We start from the raw sequence: 17106 nt of genomic DNA, 5'->3' as shown, positions 1-17106 counted from the left end.
TCAACGTAGGTCTGTGTAATATAAAAATATAAAAAAGCAAGAAGGGCTAAATTATTTTTACTTTCTGTTGGCAAATACAAAATCTCTTTTAATGGGTTTTGAACTCAGTTTCTGAGAAGGCTGTAAGTTGATATGGGTATATTCTTATAATGAGCTGGTCAATTATTATTTGAATCTTTTTACTGTTCGTGAGTCATTCATAAAGTAATGCTAATATCTGTCAGTAGGCAAGTGCTGTGAACGCATGCCAACCATTTTGAAAAAAATATTTTCAGAAGTGCATATAACTAATAGTGAGAGAAAGACTATGCATTTGGCTGGTCACATTTGCTAAGTGACTACTAACAGGTACTTCATTGATTATCATAAATACTGGAAGATGGAGCTGTAACCATTACTGCTTTTTCAGTCTTGTCTGTGATTCCTACACAGTAAGTTGCTCTTGAATTATTCATCTTGTGTATCTGAAATTCTACCATATGTTTGGGTCTCTGGCATAGTGAGAAACAAAGGAATGTAATACATAGATTTCAAACAATAAGTATTTTTCTTTGAGCATGAATATCCTAAATGTTCTAAGTAGGAAACATACTAAGTCATGTAAGGATACAGAAAAAAATTGAATAAAACATTTTGCAATAATTTTCAATATTGTATTTCCAATAACGATTGTTTTGCTTCCAAAGTCTGATGAAGAGTTGTTTCTTTTTCCTATATAGCTTCTAAACTAGTCTCCCAGTCCTCCTGCAGCTGACCAGAATGTTATCAAAAAAATTAAAGCTGAGAGCAGTTTCCCAACATTTGTCTTGTCTGTAAAAAAACATGTCAGAATGTTCATGAACAGTAAGTACAACAAAAGACAGAGAAAATTGCTAAATCAAATAGTCATTCTAAACTTAATTGTCAACTCATACATTCTGTAGAATTTGACCAGCTCTTACTCTGATGAATTACCAATTCACAAACTGCTTACAGCAAAACTGAAAAATGAAACTGAAATTTACTTATCTAGCACTCAATGGTTAGCAATATTTCTTCTGATGATTACTGAAGTAGAAATATGTAGACTGATGAATACAATTTAAGGAAAAGAATTCTGAGATTCTCAGTTTGACTTCATTAATCTTAGGTTTATATTTAAATACTGTTCAAACAGTGCATTCTAGGCTATTTCACTATTTTGTAATTGAGCTGAAATTCATTAGCACGCTATTTCCTCCCATGTTTCCATGAAGTAGCAAAACGCATTCTCTTAAAACATATTTCAATGACATGCATATAGAGTTAGTTTGTATTCAGTGGCTTTTAGGAACAGAAGGCATAAACAGATGAAAAAAAAAAAAAAAAAGTTTAAATGCTTTCTTGAGTGAGATGTATAGTAAGCAGGGCCTCTAAGTTACTCAGAATAAATATGACAAAACCTTATACACATTGTATTGAATATAAATTTGTTGAAGCAAGAAAAACATTTAATTTACAGAAAGAATAATTTTTTAGAGAAATAAACTCACTTTCGAAGCTTTTATCTTTAAAGTCAGCCAAACTCAGAAATAAATTTAAACCACTATCTGATACGAATACATCTCTGGTATGATCTAATAAAGTTCAGTGTTGGTAGGCCAAAGTTCGTTTATAAAATACAATAAACGAAGAAAAATTAATGATTTCAACTGGTAGCAGAAAACAGCTTTACAAACTATTGCTAAATTAAATCCCCATATAAATAGAGTAACATGCTTTTTTAATTCATTATTAAAAGTCTGCTGAGAGAGTTCATAATCAGTAATTTCATAGCCGTAAATGGAGAACTCCTGAGATTGGCTAGAAAGTAAAGTAACCTTAATGAATGTAACTGCTATGTGATACTGCATATGGATTTAGGTGAATTGATGAAGCTTTTTGCTTATCTGTTAGTAAAAGATATGCAATAGATAAAAAGATAGTGCAGCTTTTCTGCATGGACTTGTCATTCCTTATTCTGCATGCATGGATTCTTTGTATGCATGCATAGTTTCAGATTCTTTCATTTTTTCTTACCCTCATGCCTTCAAATCGTGACAAGGCTCTTAGAGGTCTCAAAGCTCTTAGTGTCCTAAGGGACTTAATGGCACCAAGTTCAGAGTAACCCAATGCATTTGCTGTTAAGCTAACCAAAGAGACCTATATGAAAACAGGAAAGTAAAAATTATTATATTATACATACTACTTTACATACCATAGATGTGAGACACAAACTTCTTTAGAAGAATCTAATTTTGGACCACTTTCTTCAGGAATACGAAGTCTTTTAAATAAAAAAAAGAGAATTAATGAGAAAGAAGAGAAAGATAAATAAATAGTTAAATAAAAATGCCATAAGGTAACAGTCTCTGTTGAATTACGAATTTCATATTTTAATAGTGATTTGAGGACAATTTTTTTTCTCCTCTCTGTTTTACAATCCTGCTGGGATTAGTAATTATAGTTGATAATACTCCTTTGATTGCCCACAGCTAGAAGGGGAATGATTGAAGCCGGTTTTGAGTTAGCAGATGGGTCACAGAATAACAGTTTCTCTGGAAACTGGTAGATTGATTATTCTATATTCAGTTACACTAACTAACGTTTTAGCCTGACAACCAAATTTATGTACTTTACAGGCTGACATTAACCTGGAATATGCTGTTTTTTAAAAGACATCACAGAAATAGTTCCAATAGGCAGCAGAACTACTAAAGTCACATCTTCACCTGCCTGTATGTATTCTACATTCCTGCATTTCCTCAATGAGATATACATATCCTCTACATTCACAATGGTTCTTGACAAAACAATAATTTCAGTTTTCATTCCATTTCCCCTGAATGGTCTTTCATTATCCTGTTCCAATTCCTAAACTAGTTATTGCAAAAAAAAAATGTTAATAGTCAAATATACTATTTAATTATTAAAAACAAACGAACAAACAAAAAACACCCACCCACAAAGCAACATGGAAAGAAAAGCCTGCTACATGCTCTTCATTAATCATGTCTAGAAGCAAGTATGAGATGTGAAATCTTGAACTTTTCTCTTCTTGCTAAACCTCATCTTTACTAACCTGCAAAACTAGGACCTTTTGGAATCTGATTTTTTTTCTCCAGTATCTTCATAATGCTATCGAAAATTTAATTTTTCAAGCTGCAATAATCTAATGCCAAATTAAAGAAAATATCTCTATCATTGTTAATTCACTGAAAGCAGGACAAAATGCATTTTAATTTTAAATTTCAACATCCTTAATATTTCTTTTTCCTGTAAGTTTTACCAGCCACTGGTACAGTATGCATTTTTGCACACTGGAGGTTTTCTTAAGGAGGCAAACTGAGAACATTTGTTTTAAATTGTCATCTTAATTTTAAATTGCATCAATTCATAGAGAAATTGTCTCCCACAATTCATGATACAGCACAGTAGATTTAAAACTATTAGATAACCCCATAAGGAAAGATAATTGAGTTCGATTTCAAACACAGCTGTGAAGATTGTAAGTTCAATAATATTCTGTGGACTTTTATACTAAGTAAGCCACATAACCAATGCTTCACATGCATTTTGCATTCTTTGTAAAAACTTTATTCAGTCATATGCACTACAAACAGAGTTTGTAGTTGGATAGTTTGGATAATTGTTTTTCAGTAACGAGGGTCTAACAGAAGAGACATTAATCTGAATGCTGGATGTGATTTAGACCACAGGAAGGAAAGTGGGGCCCTGGGGCCTTAAGGTGGGTGTGAGCAATGCTGAGATGAACTGCAAATACCTGTAGAGTTAGTATGTTACATTCTTTTGTTAGCTGGACTTCATTATTATTAATTCTGTGGTATAGGAATGTAGTAATGTACGGGTAAAATGAAAGACAAAGAACTATGGATTTTTTTTCCCATCTACCTTATTTTTTCAACTGGAAAGTAAACTAGGTGGTATACAAATAGACATTATGGTTGTAGAAAAAGTAATGAAATAAAAGAGTAAAAATAGCACCCAGGAAATACAGTACATACATCAACAATCAGAAAGTCCAGCCAGCACCAGGCATTAGTAAAGTATGTTTGATAGCCATAGGCCACCCACTTCAGCAGCATTTCCAGAATGAAGATGTAAGTGAAGACTTTGTCAGCATATTCCAGCATGGTCTTGATAGTTTTGCGCTGTTCAATATATATATCTTCAAAAGCCTGTAAGAAAAATATTCAAACATATCTGTTTTAGGTTTGACAACAACATATAGTTTAGGTTTTAACAAGGAACAAAAAGAAAGGAAGCAAATTTTCTTCAAGAACAGGTGTGGGAATATTACTTTTATTACAAGGTTTCTTTTCTAGTAACTCGGTATGTTTTTCCTCTACAGAAAAATATATTTTCCAACTTACAGGAAGGAGAAGCAACAACTTCTCTGGTCAGAGATTTTTATTTATTTATTGCTGCTGTTCAGTTATTCTACTCAGATTGTTTTCAATTCTCAGAAACAGCTTTGATTCTACAACGGGATGGGAGTGAGCAGAATTCTACTGAGATAATCTGGTTTATATGTAGGGAGATCCATTTTCAAAATCCAGCCACTTACAGCCATAGCTGTAAAATTTTCAGGACAATGACAAAGCAGTTCATCTTATGCTGCTAAGTCCTGCTAGTTTTTGAAAATTTTAAGTGATAAATCATAAAACAAGTTATTCTTTTTTAAAACAAACAAACAACTACAACAAAAACCCCAAATACCTGCTTTATGGTATTTTTCACTATTTATTAGGTACATAAATTTTTTTATAATCCTTGCAATGTTATTTATGCTTTCTGTGCTTTCAATTTTAGAAATTTGAGATAAGATGTTGTTCAAACATATAACATTTTCTTTTCAGCAACTGTTTCTGTCATCTTATAAATTTTGCTGTTAATTGCTTTTAAATCTTAAGTATACTACTATTTCTTATAAAGGTTATTGGTTTTATTGGAATGAGAGAACTGGAATAATCTGACAGCCGGCAGATATTTGGGTATTCACTGATACTAAAACTCATTTTTACTCAGCCTGATTTTGAAACCCTTCAGTCAGTTCAAATGATTAGTGTTTGTCTATCAATTGGTATCTGAGGGTCAGTACTTCTGAATATCTAGATCAGACACATATGTTACTCTCAGGAGCATGAGATGCTAACACTTTGAGATCTCATCTCAAAACACAAATGATGGACTTTTATAGGTTTCCTGTCTGTAATTTTATTTTATTTAAATCTGTGTTGCTTTTCTTTTCTTCAATCAGTATCATCAACCAAAATTCAATAGTGTAGATGTGAATCTTTTATCATTTCAGTGGGTTTTAGAACACAGGAAATTTGTCAGACTGCGTTGTATAAAAGTTGCACAGTTGATTGTTATTTTGATATTAAACCAGAGAAAACCAAAGTGTTTACAGATTTAACCAAAACTAAGGTCAGGTATAATCATAAACTCTGAACCACTAGCTCTACTTTAAAGTTGTCTAGGAGCTTCTAATATACCACTGCAAAGTAATTCGATTCAGGAACTTAAGTAATTTACTGAATGGTAATTGTATCTCCCTGAGTGGATGCTAGACATACTTATAGGTTATTTCAGGGCTTTATTTGTCAGTTAATCTGAAATTTCTATATTCATTGCCATTGTTTTTATTTGTAAAATAATATAATATTAATAAGTGTTGTTTCTTTTATTATTATAGATCTATATTATGGTCGTAATCTCATTATTCTGTTCTCACAGGCTTGTTATACTTACCGCACAATGATCAACAAAATTTTTTACATATATCCTTTTAGTCTACACAAGTCTGAACTAGAAGGATAAATGATAAATTCTTATTCTTAGAGGAGACATTTATTTTCGTTGAGACACATCAATAAACACCAGCAAAACTAGAAAGCTAAATGTGTTTTCTTCTCACGTTGCCCCTCTCCCAGCTTCAGGCATAATACTTTCAGCTGGGGATTTAAATTCTCTAATCAATTACACAGAATCACAGAATTGTAGGGGTTGGAAGGGACCTCTAGAGATCATCGAGACCAATCCCCCTGCCAAAGCAGGTTACCTACACCAGGTCACACAGGTAGGCGTCCAGGCGAGACTTGAATATCTCCAGAGAAGGAGACTCCACAACCTCCCTGGGCAGCCTGTTCCAGTGCTCCGTCACCCTCACCGTGAAGAAGTTCTTACGCACATTCGTGCGAAACTTCCTATGCTGCAGCTTATGTCCGTTTCCCCTCGTCCTGTCTCCACGTACCACTGAAAAGAGACTGGCCTCACCACTATGGCCGCCACACCTCAGATATTTATAAACCTGGATCAGGTCCCCTCTCAGTCTTCTTTTCTCAAGGCTAAACAGACCCAGTTTACTTAGCCTTTCTTCATAGGGGAGATGCTCCAGGCCCTTCACCATCTTTGTGGCCCTCCGCTGGACTCTTTCCAAGAGATCCCTGTCTTTTTTGTACTGGGGAGCCCAGAACTGGACACAGTACTCCAGATGAGGCCTTACCAGGGCAGAGTAGAGGGGGAGGATCACCTCCCTCGACCTGCTGGACACGCTCTTCTTAATGCACCCCAGAATGCCATTGGCCTTTTTGGCCACGAGGGCACACTGCTGGCTCATGGCCAACCTGTCGTCCACCAGGACGCCCAGGTCCCTCTCTGCAGAGCTCCTCTCCAGCAGCTCATCCCCCAGCCTGTATTGGTGCATGCAATTATTCCTCCCTAGGTGTAAGACCCTACACTTGCTTTTGTTGAACCTCATCTGGTTTCTTACTGCCCAGCTCTCCAGCCTGTCCAGGTCTCGCTGAATGGCAGCACAGCCTTCAGGCGTGTCAGCCAATCCTCCCAACTTCGTATCATCAGCAAACTTGCTGAGGGTGGCCACTATCCCCTCATCAAGGTCATTGATGAAGATGCTGAACATGACCGGACCCAGCACAGACCCCTGGGGGACACCACTGGTTACAGGTCTCCAGCCAGACTCTGCACCACCAACGACGACCCTCTGCGCTCTGCCAGTCAGCCAGTTCTCAACCCACCTCACTGTCCACTCGTCTATCCCACACTTCCTCAGCTTTGTTATAAGGATGTCGTGGGAGACAGTATCAAACGCCTTTCTAAAATCAAGGTAGATTACATCTACCGCTCTTCCCCCATCCACCCAGCATGTGACAGCATCATAGAAGGCCACCAAGTTGGTCGAGCACGACCTCCCCTTGGTGAACCCATGCTGACTACTCCTGATAACCTCCTTTTCTCCCAGTTGTCTGGAGATGGTATCCAGCACAAGCTGTTCCATCACCTTTCCAGGGACGGAGGTGAGGCTGACAGGCCTATAATTACCCGGATCTTCCTTCTTGCCCTTTTTGAAGACCGGAGTGACATTGGCTATCCTCCAGTCTTCAGGGACCTCCCCTGTTGTCCAGGACCTCTCAAAAATGATGGAGAGCGGTTCGGCAATGACCTCCGCCAGCTCCCTCAGCACACGTGGATGCACCCCATCAGGTCCCATGGACTTGTGGACCTTAGTACTGCCTAGGCGCTCACGCACGTCCTCTTTCCTGACTAAAGGGAAGTCTCCCGTTCCCCAGACCCTCTCACTAACCTCCAGGGTGTGGGATTCCTGCAGGGGAGCCTTTTCACTGAAGACAGAAGTAAAGAAGGCATTCAGTATCTCTGCCTTCTCAGCATCCCCCGTTACGAGGACCCCCCCCTCACTTAGTAAGGGGCCCACATTCTCCCTAGTTTTCCTTTTGCTATTAACATACTTGAAGAAGCCTTTTTTATTATCCTTTATCACTTTAGCTAGATTCAATTCCAGACGGGCTTTAGCCTTCCTCGTTGCATCCCTGCAGGCCCTGACTACATTCCTATATTCTTCCCAAGTGATCAGACCCTTTTTCCACATTTCATGGACCTTCTTCTTTCCTTTGAGCTTGCGCATGAGCTCCTTGCTCATCCACAAAGGTCTCCTGCCACCTTTTCCCTATTTCTTGCTCACAGGGACGCACCGATCCTGAGCTTGGAAGAAGAGCTGTTTAAATGCTGACCAGCTCTCAGAGGCCCCCTTACCTTCTAACACCCGAGCCCACGGGATAGCTCCAAGTAGGTCCCGGAAGAGATCGAAGTTGGCTCTCCTAAAGTCCAGGGTAGCAATCCTACTTATTGCTTTGCTTCTTCCGCTCAGGATCTTGAACTCCACCATCTCATGATCACTACAACCCAAACTGCCCCCTACCTTTACTTCCTTAACAAGTCCATCCCTGTTGGTGAAAATAAGGTCCAGTAACACCCCTCCCCGCGTCGGTTCCTCCACCACCTGCATCAGAAAGTTGTCTTCAACACACTGCAAGAACCGTCTGGACCATGCGTGCCTGGCTATGTTGGTCATCCAGCAAATATCTGGATAATTGAAGTCCCCCATAAGCACCAGTGCCTGGGAACGTGACGCTACATCCAGTTGCTTTTGGAAGGCCTCATCAGCCTCCTCATCCTGATCAGGGGGCCTGTAGTACACCCCCACAACAGTGTCACCCTTACCAGCCTGCCCCTTGATTCTCACCCATAAGCTCTCCACTGCTACATCACTCTCCCCCAAGTGAATTTCAATACATTCTAGCTGCTCTCTCACATAAAGAGCAACTCCACCACCCCGCCTAGCCAGCCGATCTTTCCTAAAAAGCACATAGCCCTCCATGACAACATTCCAGTCATGCGAGCTGTCCCACCACGTCTCTGTGATTGCAATGAGATCATGACCTTGCGACTGCACGCAGAACTCCAGCTCTTCCTGTTTATTCCCCATGCTACGCGCATTAGTATACAGGCACTTAAGAGAAGCAGCATCCCTCCACCTCTCTCCAAGCCTTTGAACTCCACTGTCTCCACCCATCAAGTCCTGTTTGGAGCCTCGAACTGGCCCCTCAGTCCCAGAGGTCGTCATTTTGTCCCCTTCCCCCTTCATACCTAGTTTAAACACCTGTCAATAAGTCCCGCCAGTTCCTCAGCTAGAACCCTCTTTCCCCGTGAAGACAGGCTGCATCCATCTGCAGCCATCATGCCAGGTGAAATTATATCTGTTCTTTTTGGATATACTGTTGAGAAGAGACTTTTTTTTACCTGTTTTTTAAAGTCGTGACTAAAATGTAGTGATCCTTTGAAAACATGAAATTATGTGCTTTTTCTAACACAGTGAACTAAGTTAAAACAATGTTTTCTGAGAGCAGTTACAACACTCTCTTCATGTTTTACTCACCAGGGCTCCACTGCTGAGGAGAATCATAAAGACAATGAAAGTCTCAAACCAGTTGTGTTCAACAATTCTGAAGCATGTTTTTCTAAGGTTCCACCACTGCTTTCCTCTCCCTTCTTCTACACTTACTTGACAGCACTTGAACCTCCGTACACAGCCTTACAACAGCATATGTATTGAGAAAAAGAAAGATTTTGTTGAATTACATAACTGCTGGTTATGTATACTTAGTAACACAACACTACATTTCCAGAAGCTGTGCTATTTAGTAAAAGGTCAGAGGATTTTCATCAAGATGATCTTTTTTTCCTTCAAAGCAATAAAATTTAACACTGAGACAATTGAAATCTACAATTCAAAGAATGGATGAGAAAAAGTTTCTTATTTATCAAGAATTAACTGCTCAATACAGTACATACAAAAAGATAAAAATCCATGCAACTTGAAGCTAAATTATAAAGTAAGAAATAAAAAATATATTAATTAATTCAGAATTAAAATAACTCTATGTGGTAATTCTTGGGCAAACGTTTTATTGTACTTTCTTTTGTGTGAGATACTAAATTCAATATCCATATGGTGAATTATGGTCTAAAAGTATTACTGCTTCTAAGCATAGTTTAAAAACTGACGAAAAAGTAAATAATTAAACACAAATATTAAGAACTAGTTTTGACAATTAATAATTTTATATTTCATAAATAAGTTTGGATTTTTTTTTGTCTCAGACACCTTCAGTGAAGCAGGCCTCTGGCTCCATGGATTCCTCAGGTTCAGCTTCTGGTTGCTCTTCTGCAGGAAGTCCAATGTCAACTGTGCTGCCTTCAGATGAACTGGACATATTTAGCTTCTGTAAAAAAAAAAGAAAAAAGAATCACAAATTTCCATTAAATACTTTTAGGAAAATATTAGTAGTTTCCAGAATAATTAAATAGTTCTTTTGTTCTGGTATTCAGCGCAAGTTAATTGCTGACAAACTAAAGGGAAATTTGTACAGTTTTTTTTTTCCTTTGTACAGTATCAATCGTAATAAAGATTAAAGAAAAATAGATTTTAAACTACAAAATATGAATAATAGTTCTAAGCCTGCAAGGATTTATGACCACAACTAACAATTAGTGGTAAAGATCTCTTGTCCTGGACAGAGTACAACTTAAATATATATGCAACAACCTGCATACATTAAGTCTACTGAAAAGCAGGTAACAGCCCAAATATAACTATATAAATGAGGTGGCAGCTGAAAGAAAAGAGGGAAAAAGAAACACTGATAAGCATTGAAGGCTGTATTTATTTCAAAATCATTTTGAAAATACTTTTCAAAACTTTTTAGAGACTTTTTCATTTTGGAAAAAATATTTACTTTTCATTTTAATTCACCATTCTCTTTCATGCATTTTGGACAATAAAATTAAGTTATTTAAAATCAACAATGCTAAATAATAGTTTTTCTAAAATACAGTTCTAAATAAAACAGAGGTCATAAGCAGTTCTTGATTAGGTTCGTCCCTCATTCCTTTGCATCCTATCTCCTGTTGGAACTGTAGTAATTTTTAACCCTTTCTCACACTTCTGCTCATCAAGAATTAAACTCTCTTTTATACACTTACTTTTGTCCATGTATAAAGAAGTGTCAAAGTAACAAATGGTGAAGTATTGAATACACTGAGTAAAGAAAAACATACAGAAGGGATCAAGAGAAATGCACAACGTATCTGAATACCTCTTTGCTCTCTTCCAGGTCTGATTCACTACTAAACTCCTCTGTATTTAAATTTTCAAAGTCAGATTCACCCACAGCAATGGGCACTGTCACAGTCAGACTTGGATTGTTTATGAAGGACATATAATCACTTTCATCAATTATGTATTTCTCCACACTGCTGCCTGTGCCTATGCCACTGGTTGTTCCATTCACATCTTTAATGTAATCATGGTCCTTGCTTAATTCTGCAGTATGGTTGGAAATACAACTGTTTTTGTTGTTCAAATCTTCAAGTGGTTTGATTTCATCTAAAGCTTTTTGTTTTTTAACGAAAGCTTTTTGGATGAATTCACGCGCTTTTCTTTTCACATAGTCTATGCCCTTCTGCATTCTTGCTACTGCAATTTGGAGATTGTTCATTTCATTATCATCATCTGTCACAGCAAGGTTGTCAGCACTAAATGAGCTCAACAGCAAGGCCAAAAATAGGTTCAATACCTGCAGAAAGATGAAAAAAGAACATTTTAAAATTTATGTCAACAAAGAACTTGCACTTTGTTTAAAAAGTCCTACTAGCAGCATTGAAGGCTGAAATCTCAAGAGTTCACAAAAAAATAAAATAAAATAGAATAAAATAAAATAGAATAAAATAAAATAAAATAAAATAAAAGCACCCTCAGAACTCTTTCTCCATGAAAAATGAAGGGTATTTGTTTTTTTTGATTGTGTGTTGTTTACTATTAAAAATATTTCAACATCTTTAAATCCAGATGGCGTATAAATATTTTGGTGGAAAAACCTTATCATCTGAGATAACAAACTTGCTATTTAGCATCATAAAATTGTTTAATTTATTCCTTCATACAGTAGAAACAAGATTTAGATGACTAATCATATGTTATAAATAATAAAAAAAATTACAGCAAATGATTTATTAAGAGCCCATAAACTAAAATTGTTTGGAGAACAAATATTTAGAAACAGCCAAAAGACAAATTAAGAATGTGACTAAGAGCTTACTCTAACATTGTCTTAGCTTTCTGATATCACAAGGTACAGAATACTTTGTTCTCTATCCAAAAAATCTCTTACACTTGAAACCACCAGCCTAAGTGCTTTATTGAAGTAGAGCCAGAACACTTAGTTCTCTTCAGAATTGAACCCACTCTGTTATTGAAGAGTATTTTGTTAATGTTTTGATTACGTACCACTAGGTTTCCAATCACCATGACCATCATGAAGACAGTAAGGCACATTGCTTGGCCAGCAACCTCCATGCAGTCCCACATTGTTTCTATCCATTCTCCACACAGAACTCGGAATACGATCAAAAAAGAGTGAAAAAAATCTTGCATGTGCCATCGTGGAAGTACACAATCACTTGCAATTTTGCAGACACATTCCTTATAGTTTTTCCCAAACAGCTGCATCCCAACAACAGCAAAAATGAACACAATGATGGCCAGAACAAGGGTCAAATTTCCCAGAGCCCCCACTGAGTTGCCAATAATCTTAATCAGCATATTTAGAGTTGGCCAAGATTTTGCTAATTTGAAGACTCGTAACTGGAAGAAAAGAAAAACAGTGTTAGGACAAGCAGCACCAAAAAGTACAAAGATAATTTTATGGAAAGATATTACTGCAAAAAAAAGGCCTCCAGTATGACTGTTGAAAGTTGATATTCTTTTCCACATGCATGATGTTCAAAAGGTCAGTCACAAAATTTTGCAAAGTTAGAGCTTGATAACTTCAAAGAATAGTTTTTCCCCAAAGCCCAAGAAACTACCAGTCAAATAGAGTTTAAAATTTAGGGCCCATCTTTTAAAATAAATGGGGCTACTTTTCTGCAGTTATATGCACAATGGATCTTCTCCTGTGGTATTAATCAGAGCACAATACGTCTATCTAAAGAGTCTGTGCATAGCAGGATGTTTAAAGTGTGTATATATAATAAACAGATTGGAAATAGGCCAGGACACCATTGCTATCTATTTTTCTGGATCTCTACTGATTCATGCTGAAGCCAGTAAGGTATCAAATATGGATTTGTATGGATTTGTACTGCTGAAAGAGACTTCAGGATCAGTATCATAGCAAATAATGAAAATTTTTAAGGGAAAAAAATAACTAATGAAGCCTCATTGAATAATCAGTGCAATTGATATATATTTACCAATCTGAATGATCGAAGAACTGAGAGTCCTTCCACATCTGCAAGACCAAGCTCAACCAAGCTAAGGGTTACAATAAATCCATCAAAAATATTCCAGCCTTCTTGAAAATAATAGTAGGGATCCATTGCAATTATCTTGAGAAACATCTCTGCTGTGAAGATTCCAGTGAAGACCTGAATTCAGAGTGCACATGGTTATTTTTTGCAAAATATAATATTGCAGGTTAAGCTGTTGTCTAAGCTACCTATCTGAAATCAGCCTCATCCAAAACTGATACTTAATAGTCCACTGTAGTGATATATTATGACCACCTTACCTTAACAGAGGTCATATAAACCAAGCAATTTTTTTTCAAATAATTACATTCTAAACTGAAAAAGACATTATGCAAACTTCTGTTTTATAACATTTGTAATCCAATTTCAACTATATCAGGATACGGACTTCCTCATGTATTGTACAAACAATATCCTTAATTTGATTTTCATGGCATAAACCAGAATGCTTTCCAAGAAATTACATGGCATAACATAATTTTTGGTACACTTATTACATTATACAGCATTATGAATGAGGCCAAGTCTAAGACTTCTGACGAGTAACTCCTTTGCTTATACAGCCTATAATAATCTCATTCAGTTCAACAGAGAAAAAGATTATAACAGCTGGAGATCAACAGAGATACAACAATTTGCAGAAGCTGAGGAAACTTCTATGTGGGTGTTGCCAGTAAGCTCAGTGAAGCCAGTTGGCTCAATTGTTTTTACGTCAGGACTGAAATAACATTTAAAAGTACATATTAAACATGATATTTCTGGTAATGATTTCCTATCGTGGAATTCAATATTCTGAATGAAGCAGGAATCATATTTAGGAGCCACCAAGGTACTGAGCCTGAGAAGGTTTAAGAGAAAGCAGTTGTGATTCTGAGTATTAGAAGAATTTTTTATAGGATAAGAAAGTATTAAAGCCACTGTTAAAGGCTGGCTGAGTTCTGCACTGTACTGGTTATTTGTCTTTCCTTTTGGTTTTTGATAACTCAGTTTTCAAGTTGAACAGAAACTGCAACAGCTAAACAGAATAACTGGGATAATTGGGAGGGATCTGGATAAGATTCTGACTTGTTCAGTGTAGGAACATAAATTCTCAAGATAGATTTTATTACTTCTAAATACATCACAGATGCAAGCACTGGACAGGAAAAGTTACTTGTTTTTAAGATAGAGAATTAAAACCACTGTGGAAGAAGTGGGAATGAATAAATACCATGTGAAAATATGAATAAAGTTCCTAACCATTGTGACAATGAAGTTCTCAAGGGCATTTAAAGCTAAACTATGGAAGCAGGAGAACCCTGAAAGCTTCTACATTGGAGAAAGGGCTTAAATCAAGGAACTTAAGATTGGAAGAGGATGGTGCTTACAGCCAACCTCTCTCACACTCTTTGTAGTCTAATGTTCAGCAATATTTATATGATATTTTCCTGATTGGCAAACAAGACTATAATTCATATATGCAAGCTATAATACAAGACAAACTGCTACAATACAACATATTCAGAGCTTCCTTTGTTATAAGTGTATGAAATTCGGTTAGGAATTTGTCTATTAATTTTCCTTTCTAAATTCTGAATAGTTTTTTATTTGATCTGAGATATTTTTTTTCCTTCATTACAAAACAAGGATATTTAAAAATCACATTATAGGAAATCAATTCTTAAAATAAGAGATGAAGTAGGACTGCAGCCACAGATACTTCTGTGTGATCAAACCTGTCAGTTCAAAAGCATCATAGCTACGGAAAATTAACTACTGAATTCTTTAATAATTTATCTTTTTGAAGTAGAAGGGAGAAAATATAGTTGACAACATGATAAAAAAGGTATCCTACTAATTATCTGATTCTAAAAAATGTAAAGACTGTAAGAAGAAAAATTACTGTAGGACATTTTTCTTATTTAAAATAAGCATATACAGAGAACAATCCATGTATCCACCTAGAAATTCATTTAAAGAAGAAAATTCTAGAAATGCCTTTAAATGGCTCTTCTAGTGACTGTAAACCTGTACTCAGGAAGCAGAGCAAAGAGACGAAAGCAATTAAAAACACATTCATAATTTACACATTTGTATTGTATTGATTGAAAAAGAAATACATTTATTCCCATTGTGTCTTTTTCATGGAAGTAATGCATTTCCTGGGTTAGTAGCTAGATAAATCAACTTCTATTTAATATGGACTTTACTTAATGTAGCAGTGGTGCCATTTTAAAAAAATATTTAATTTGGTTTCCCAGAACACAGGAAAATATTGATTTTACAGAATTGTAAGTTATGTGATCCAAAAATGTTATGATAGAGTCTATCAGGATGGTAACAAATGGTCAGTAAATCTGCTTTCTAAAGAGGTACAAACAGACATATTTCCTTTAAAAACATAAACACAAAAAAAAAGTAACAGACTCACCAGATTTCCAACTGAAAGTACGTTATTGAATTCATCAGTCATTGGATAATGCTCCATGGCCATAAAGAGTGTATTTAAAACAATGCAAATTGTAATAGCCAGGTCAACAAATGGATCCATTACAACTAAGTTGACAATATGCTTTACTTTTAACCAATGAGGACTGCAGTCCCAGATCAAGAAAATATTTGCAAATTTATACCAACACGGTGGGCATTTCTGTCTTGATTCTTCGAGTTCTGTGGGAAAGCAAAATTCGTAAATACACGATTGCTCTAGCATTCTCAAGGCTAGATGAGTTATACCAGTCAAGATATCAATCTATAGTGGCATATCTTTTATAATTTTTATTCATTCCTAGTACCAAAAAAAAAAAAAAAAAATTATCACATACAGCTGAGCTTTTAAAGAGTAACTGAATAATATAACTACTAAAAATATGTATATACAGTTATATATTTGAAAAATGTTCTATTATCTTTTTGTGTATAGTAATGCGTTTTTTTAATAATATGTATAAGCATGCCCTCAGTTGTTGTCATCAAACACAACTTTGTAGTCCCAGCAAGCACAAGGTAGATGGTAGCAAAACAATGAACTAGAAATGCTTACTTATGTAATGACTTCAACGAATATAGGCCTCTGAGTGTACTGATAAATATTTGTTGGTTTGTTGGACAGTATCTATGAAGATATTTTAAATCAGTTTTTAAGTTTCAAATCAGATTTTCAGGAAAAATATGGCATTAACCTATGTATAACACATACCTTCCACAGTGTTTGTAAGAATGCTAGCAATGCTCATTGCTCTCTCTCTTAAAGCTGGATCTTCCAGGTAGTCCATAGAAACATGGAAAGAGCCTGATATTCTCTTCCTCATTTCTGTCTCTGTAGTGGTGCCCTACACAGGGAACAGTAATAGGTGAGACCACATTTGAATAATAAAATAGACAAATACTACATAGATCCCTGTTATTAATATGCATATATACGTGCTTCGTGCACTTCAAGTTTAATCATGTCAGACTTTTCTTACTTTTTAATATCTTTAAGATAATTTTTAAATGATAATAGGCAATAGTTATCTGACTGTTCAAGATTCAGTGAGAGTTTATTCACTTAACTATTGCATTTCTTTCCTTCAAGCTTAGAAGAATTATTTAAAGATATGAAAAAGGACTGAATTAAAAAAAAATTGTACTTTTTTTGCAAACTATTTTTTCCTTGCAGACAGAATATTCAGTTTCCTATGACATAATAGCTTTTTTACATTAGACAAATTGTAGCAAGTAAGAAAAGTACGACTTCCTCATGCTTCCTCATGCTAGTATGTTTCTAATTAATGTGAGTAGACAATTTTGAACAAAGTAAGAAATTTATTTCAGTGATCTCCTCTCTTACCTGCTTATATATACACAGTGACAGCAATATGTGCTGCAAATATGTTCACACAGACATTTATAATTTGTATTTTTGGTAGTATGTGCAGA

The 17106-nt window shown here is 35.9% G+C and overlaps 1 protein-coding gene across 1 annotated transcript in view; it reads right to left on the bottom strand.

Moving 5' to 3' along the window:
• The window catches only part of LOC100546043 (sodium channel protein type 1 subunit alpha), a 63557-nt gene that overhangs the window by 22732 nt on the left and 23719 nt on the right, over positions 1 to 17106 (bottom strand). The window contains exons 12-20 of the mRNA XM_085227780.1: positions 16385 to 16517; positions 15617 to 15855; positions 13150 to 13323; positions 12185 to 12541; positions 10995 to 11474; positions 10004 to 10121; positions 9275 to 9429; positions 4023 to 4196; positions 2038 to 2160 (exon numbers count right to left, since the gene is read on the bottom strand). Of these exons, the coding sequence (XP_085083906.1) occupies positions 2038 to 2160; positions 4023 to 4196; positions 9275 to 9429; positions 10004 to 10121; positions 10995 to 11474; positions 12185 to 12541; positions 13150 to 13323; positions 15617 to 15855; positions 16385 to 16517 (1953 nt within the window). The remainder of the gene's footprint in view (positions 1 to 2037; positions 2161 to 4022; positions 4197 to 9274; positions 9430 to 10003; positions 10122 to 10994; positions 11475 to 12184; positions 12542 to 13149; positions 13324 to 15616; positions 15856 to 16384; positions 16518 to 17106) is intronic.

This window comes from Meleagris gallopavo, chromosome 7 (genome assembly GCF_905368555.1).
Source record: "Meleagris gallopavo chromosome 7, MGAL_WU_HG_1.1, whole genome shotgun sequence".
Taxonomy (NCBI): Eukaryota; Metazoa; Chordata; class Aves; order Galliformes; family Phasianidae; genus Meleagris; species Meleagris gallopavo.
This window is presented reverse-complemented; position numbering and strand designations above follow the sequence as displayed.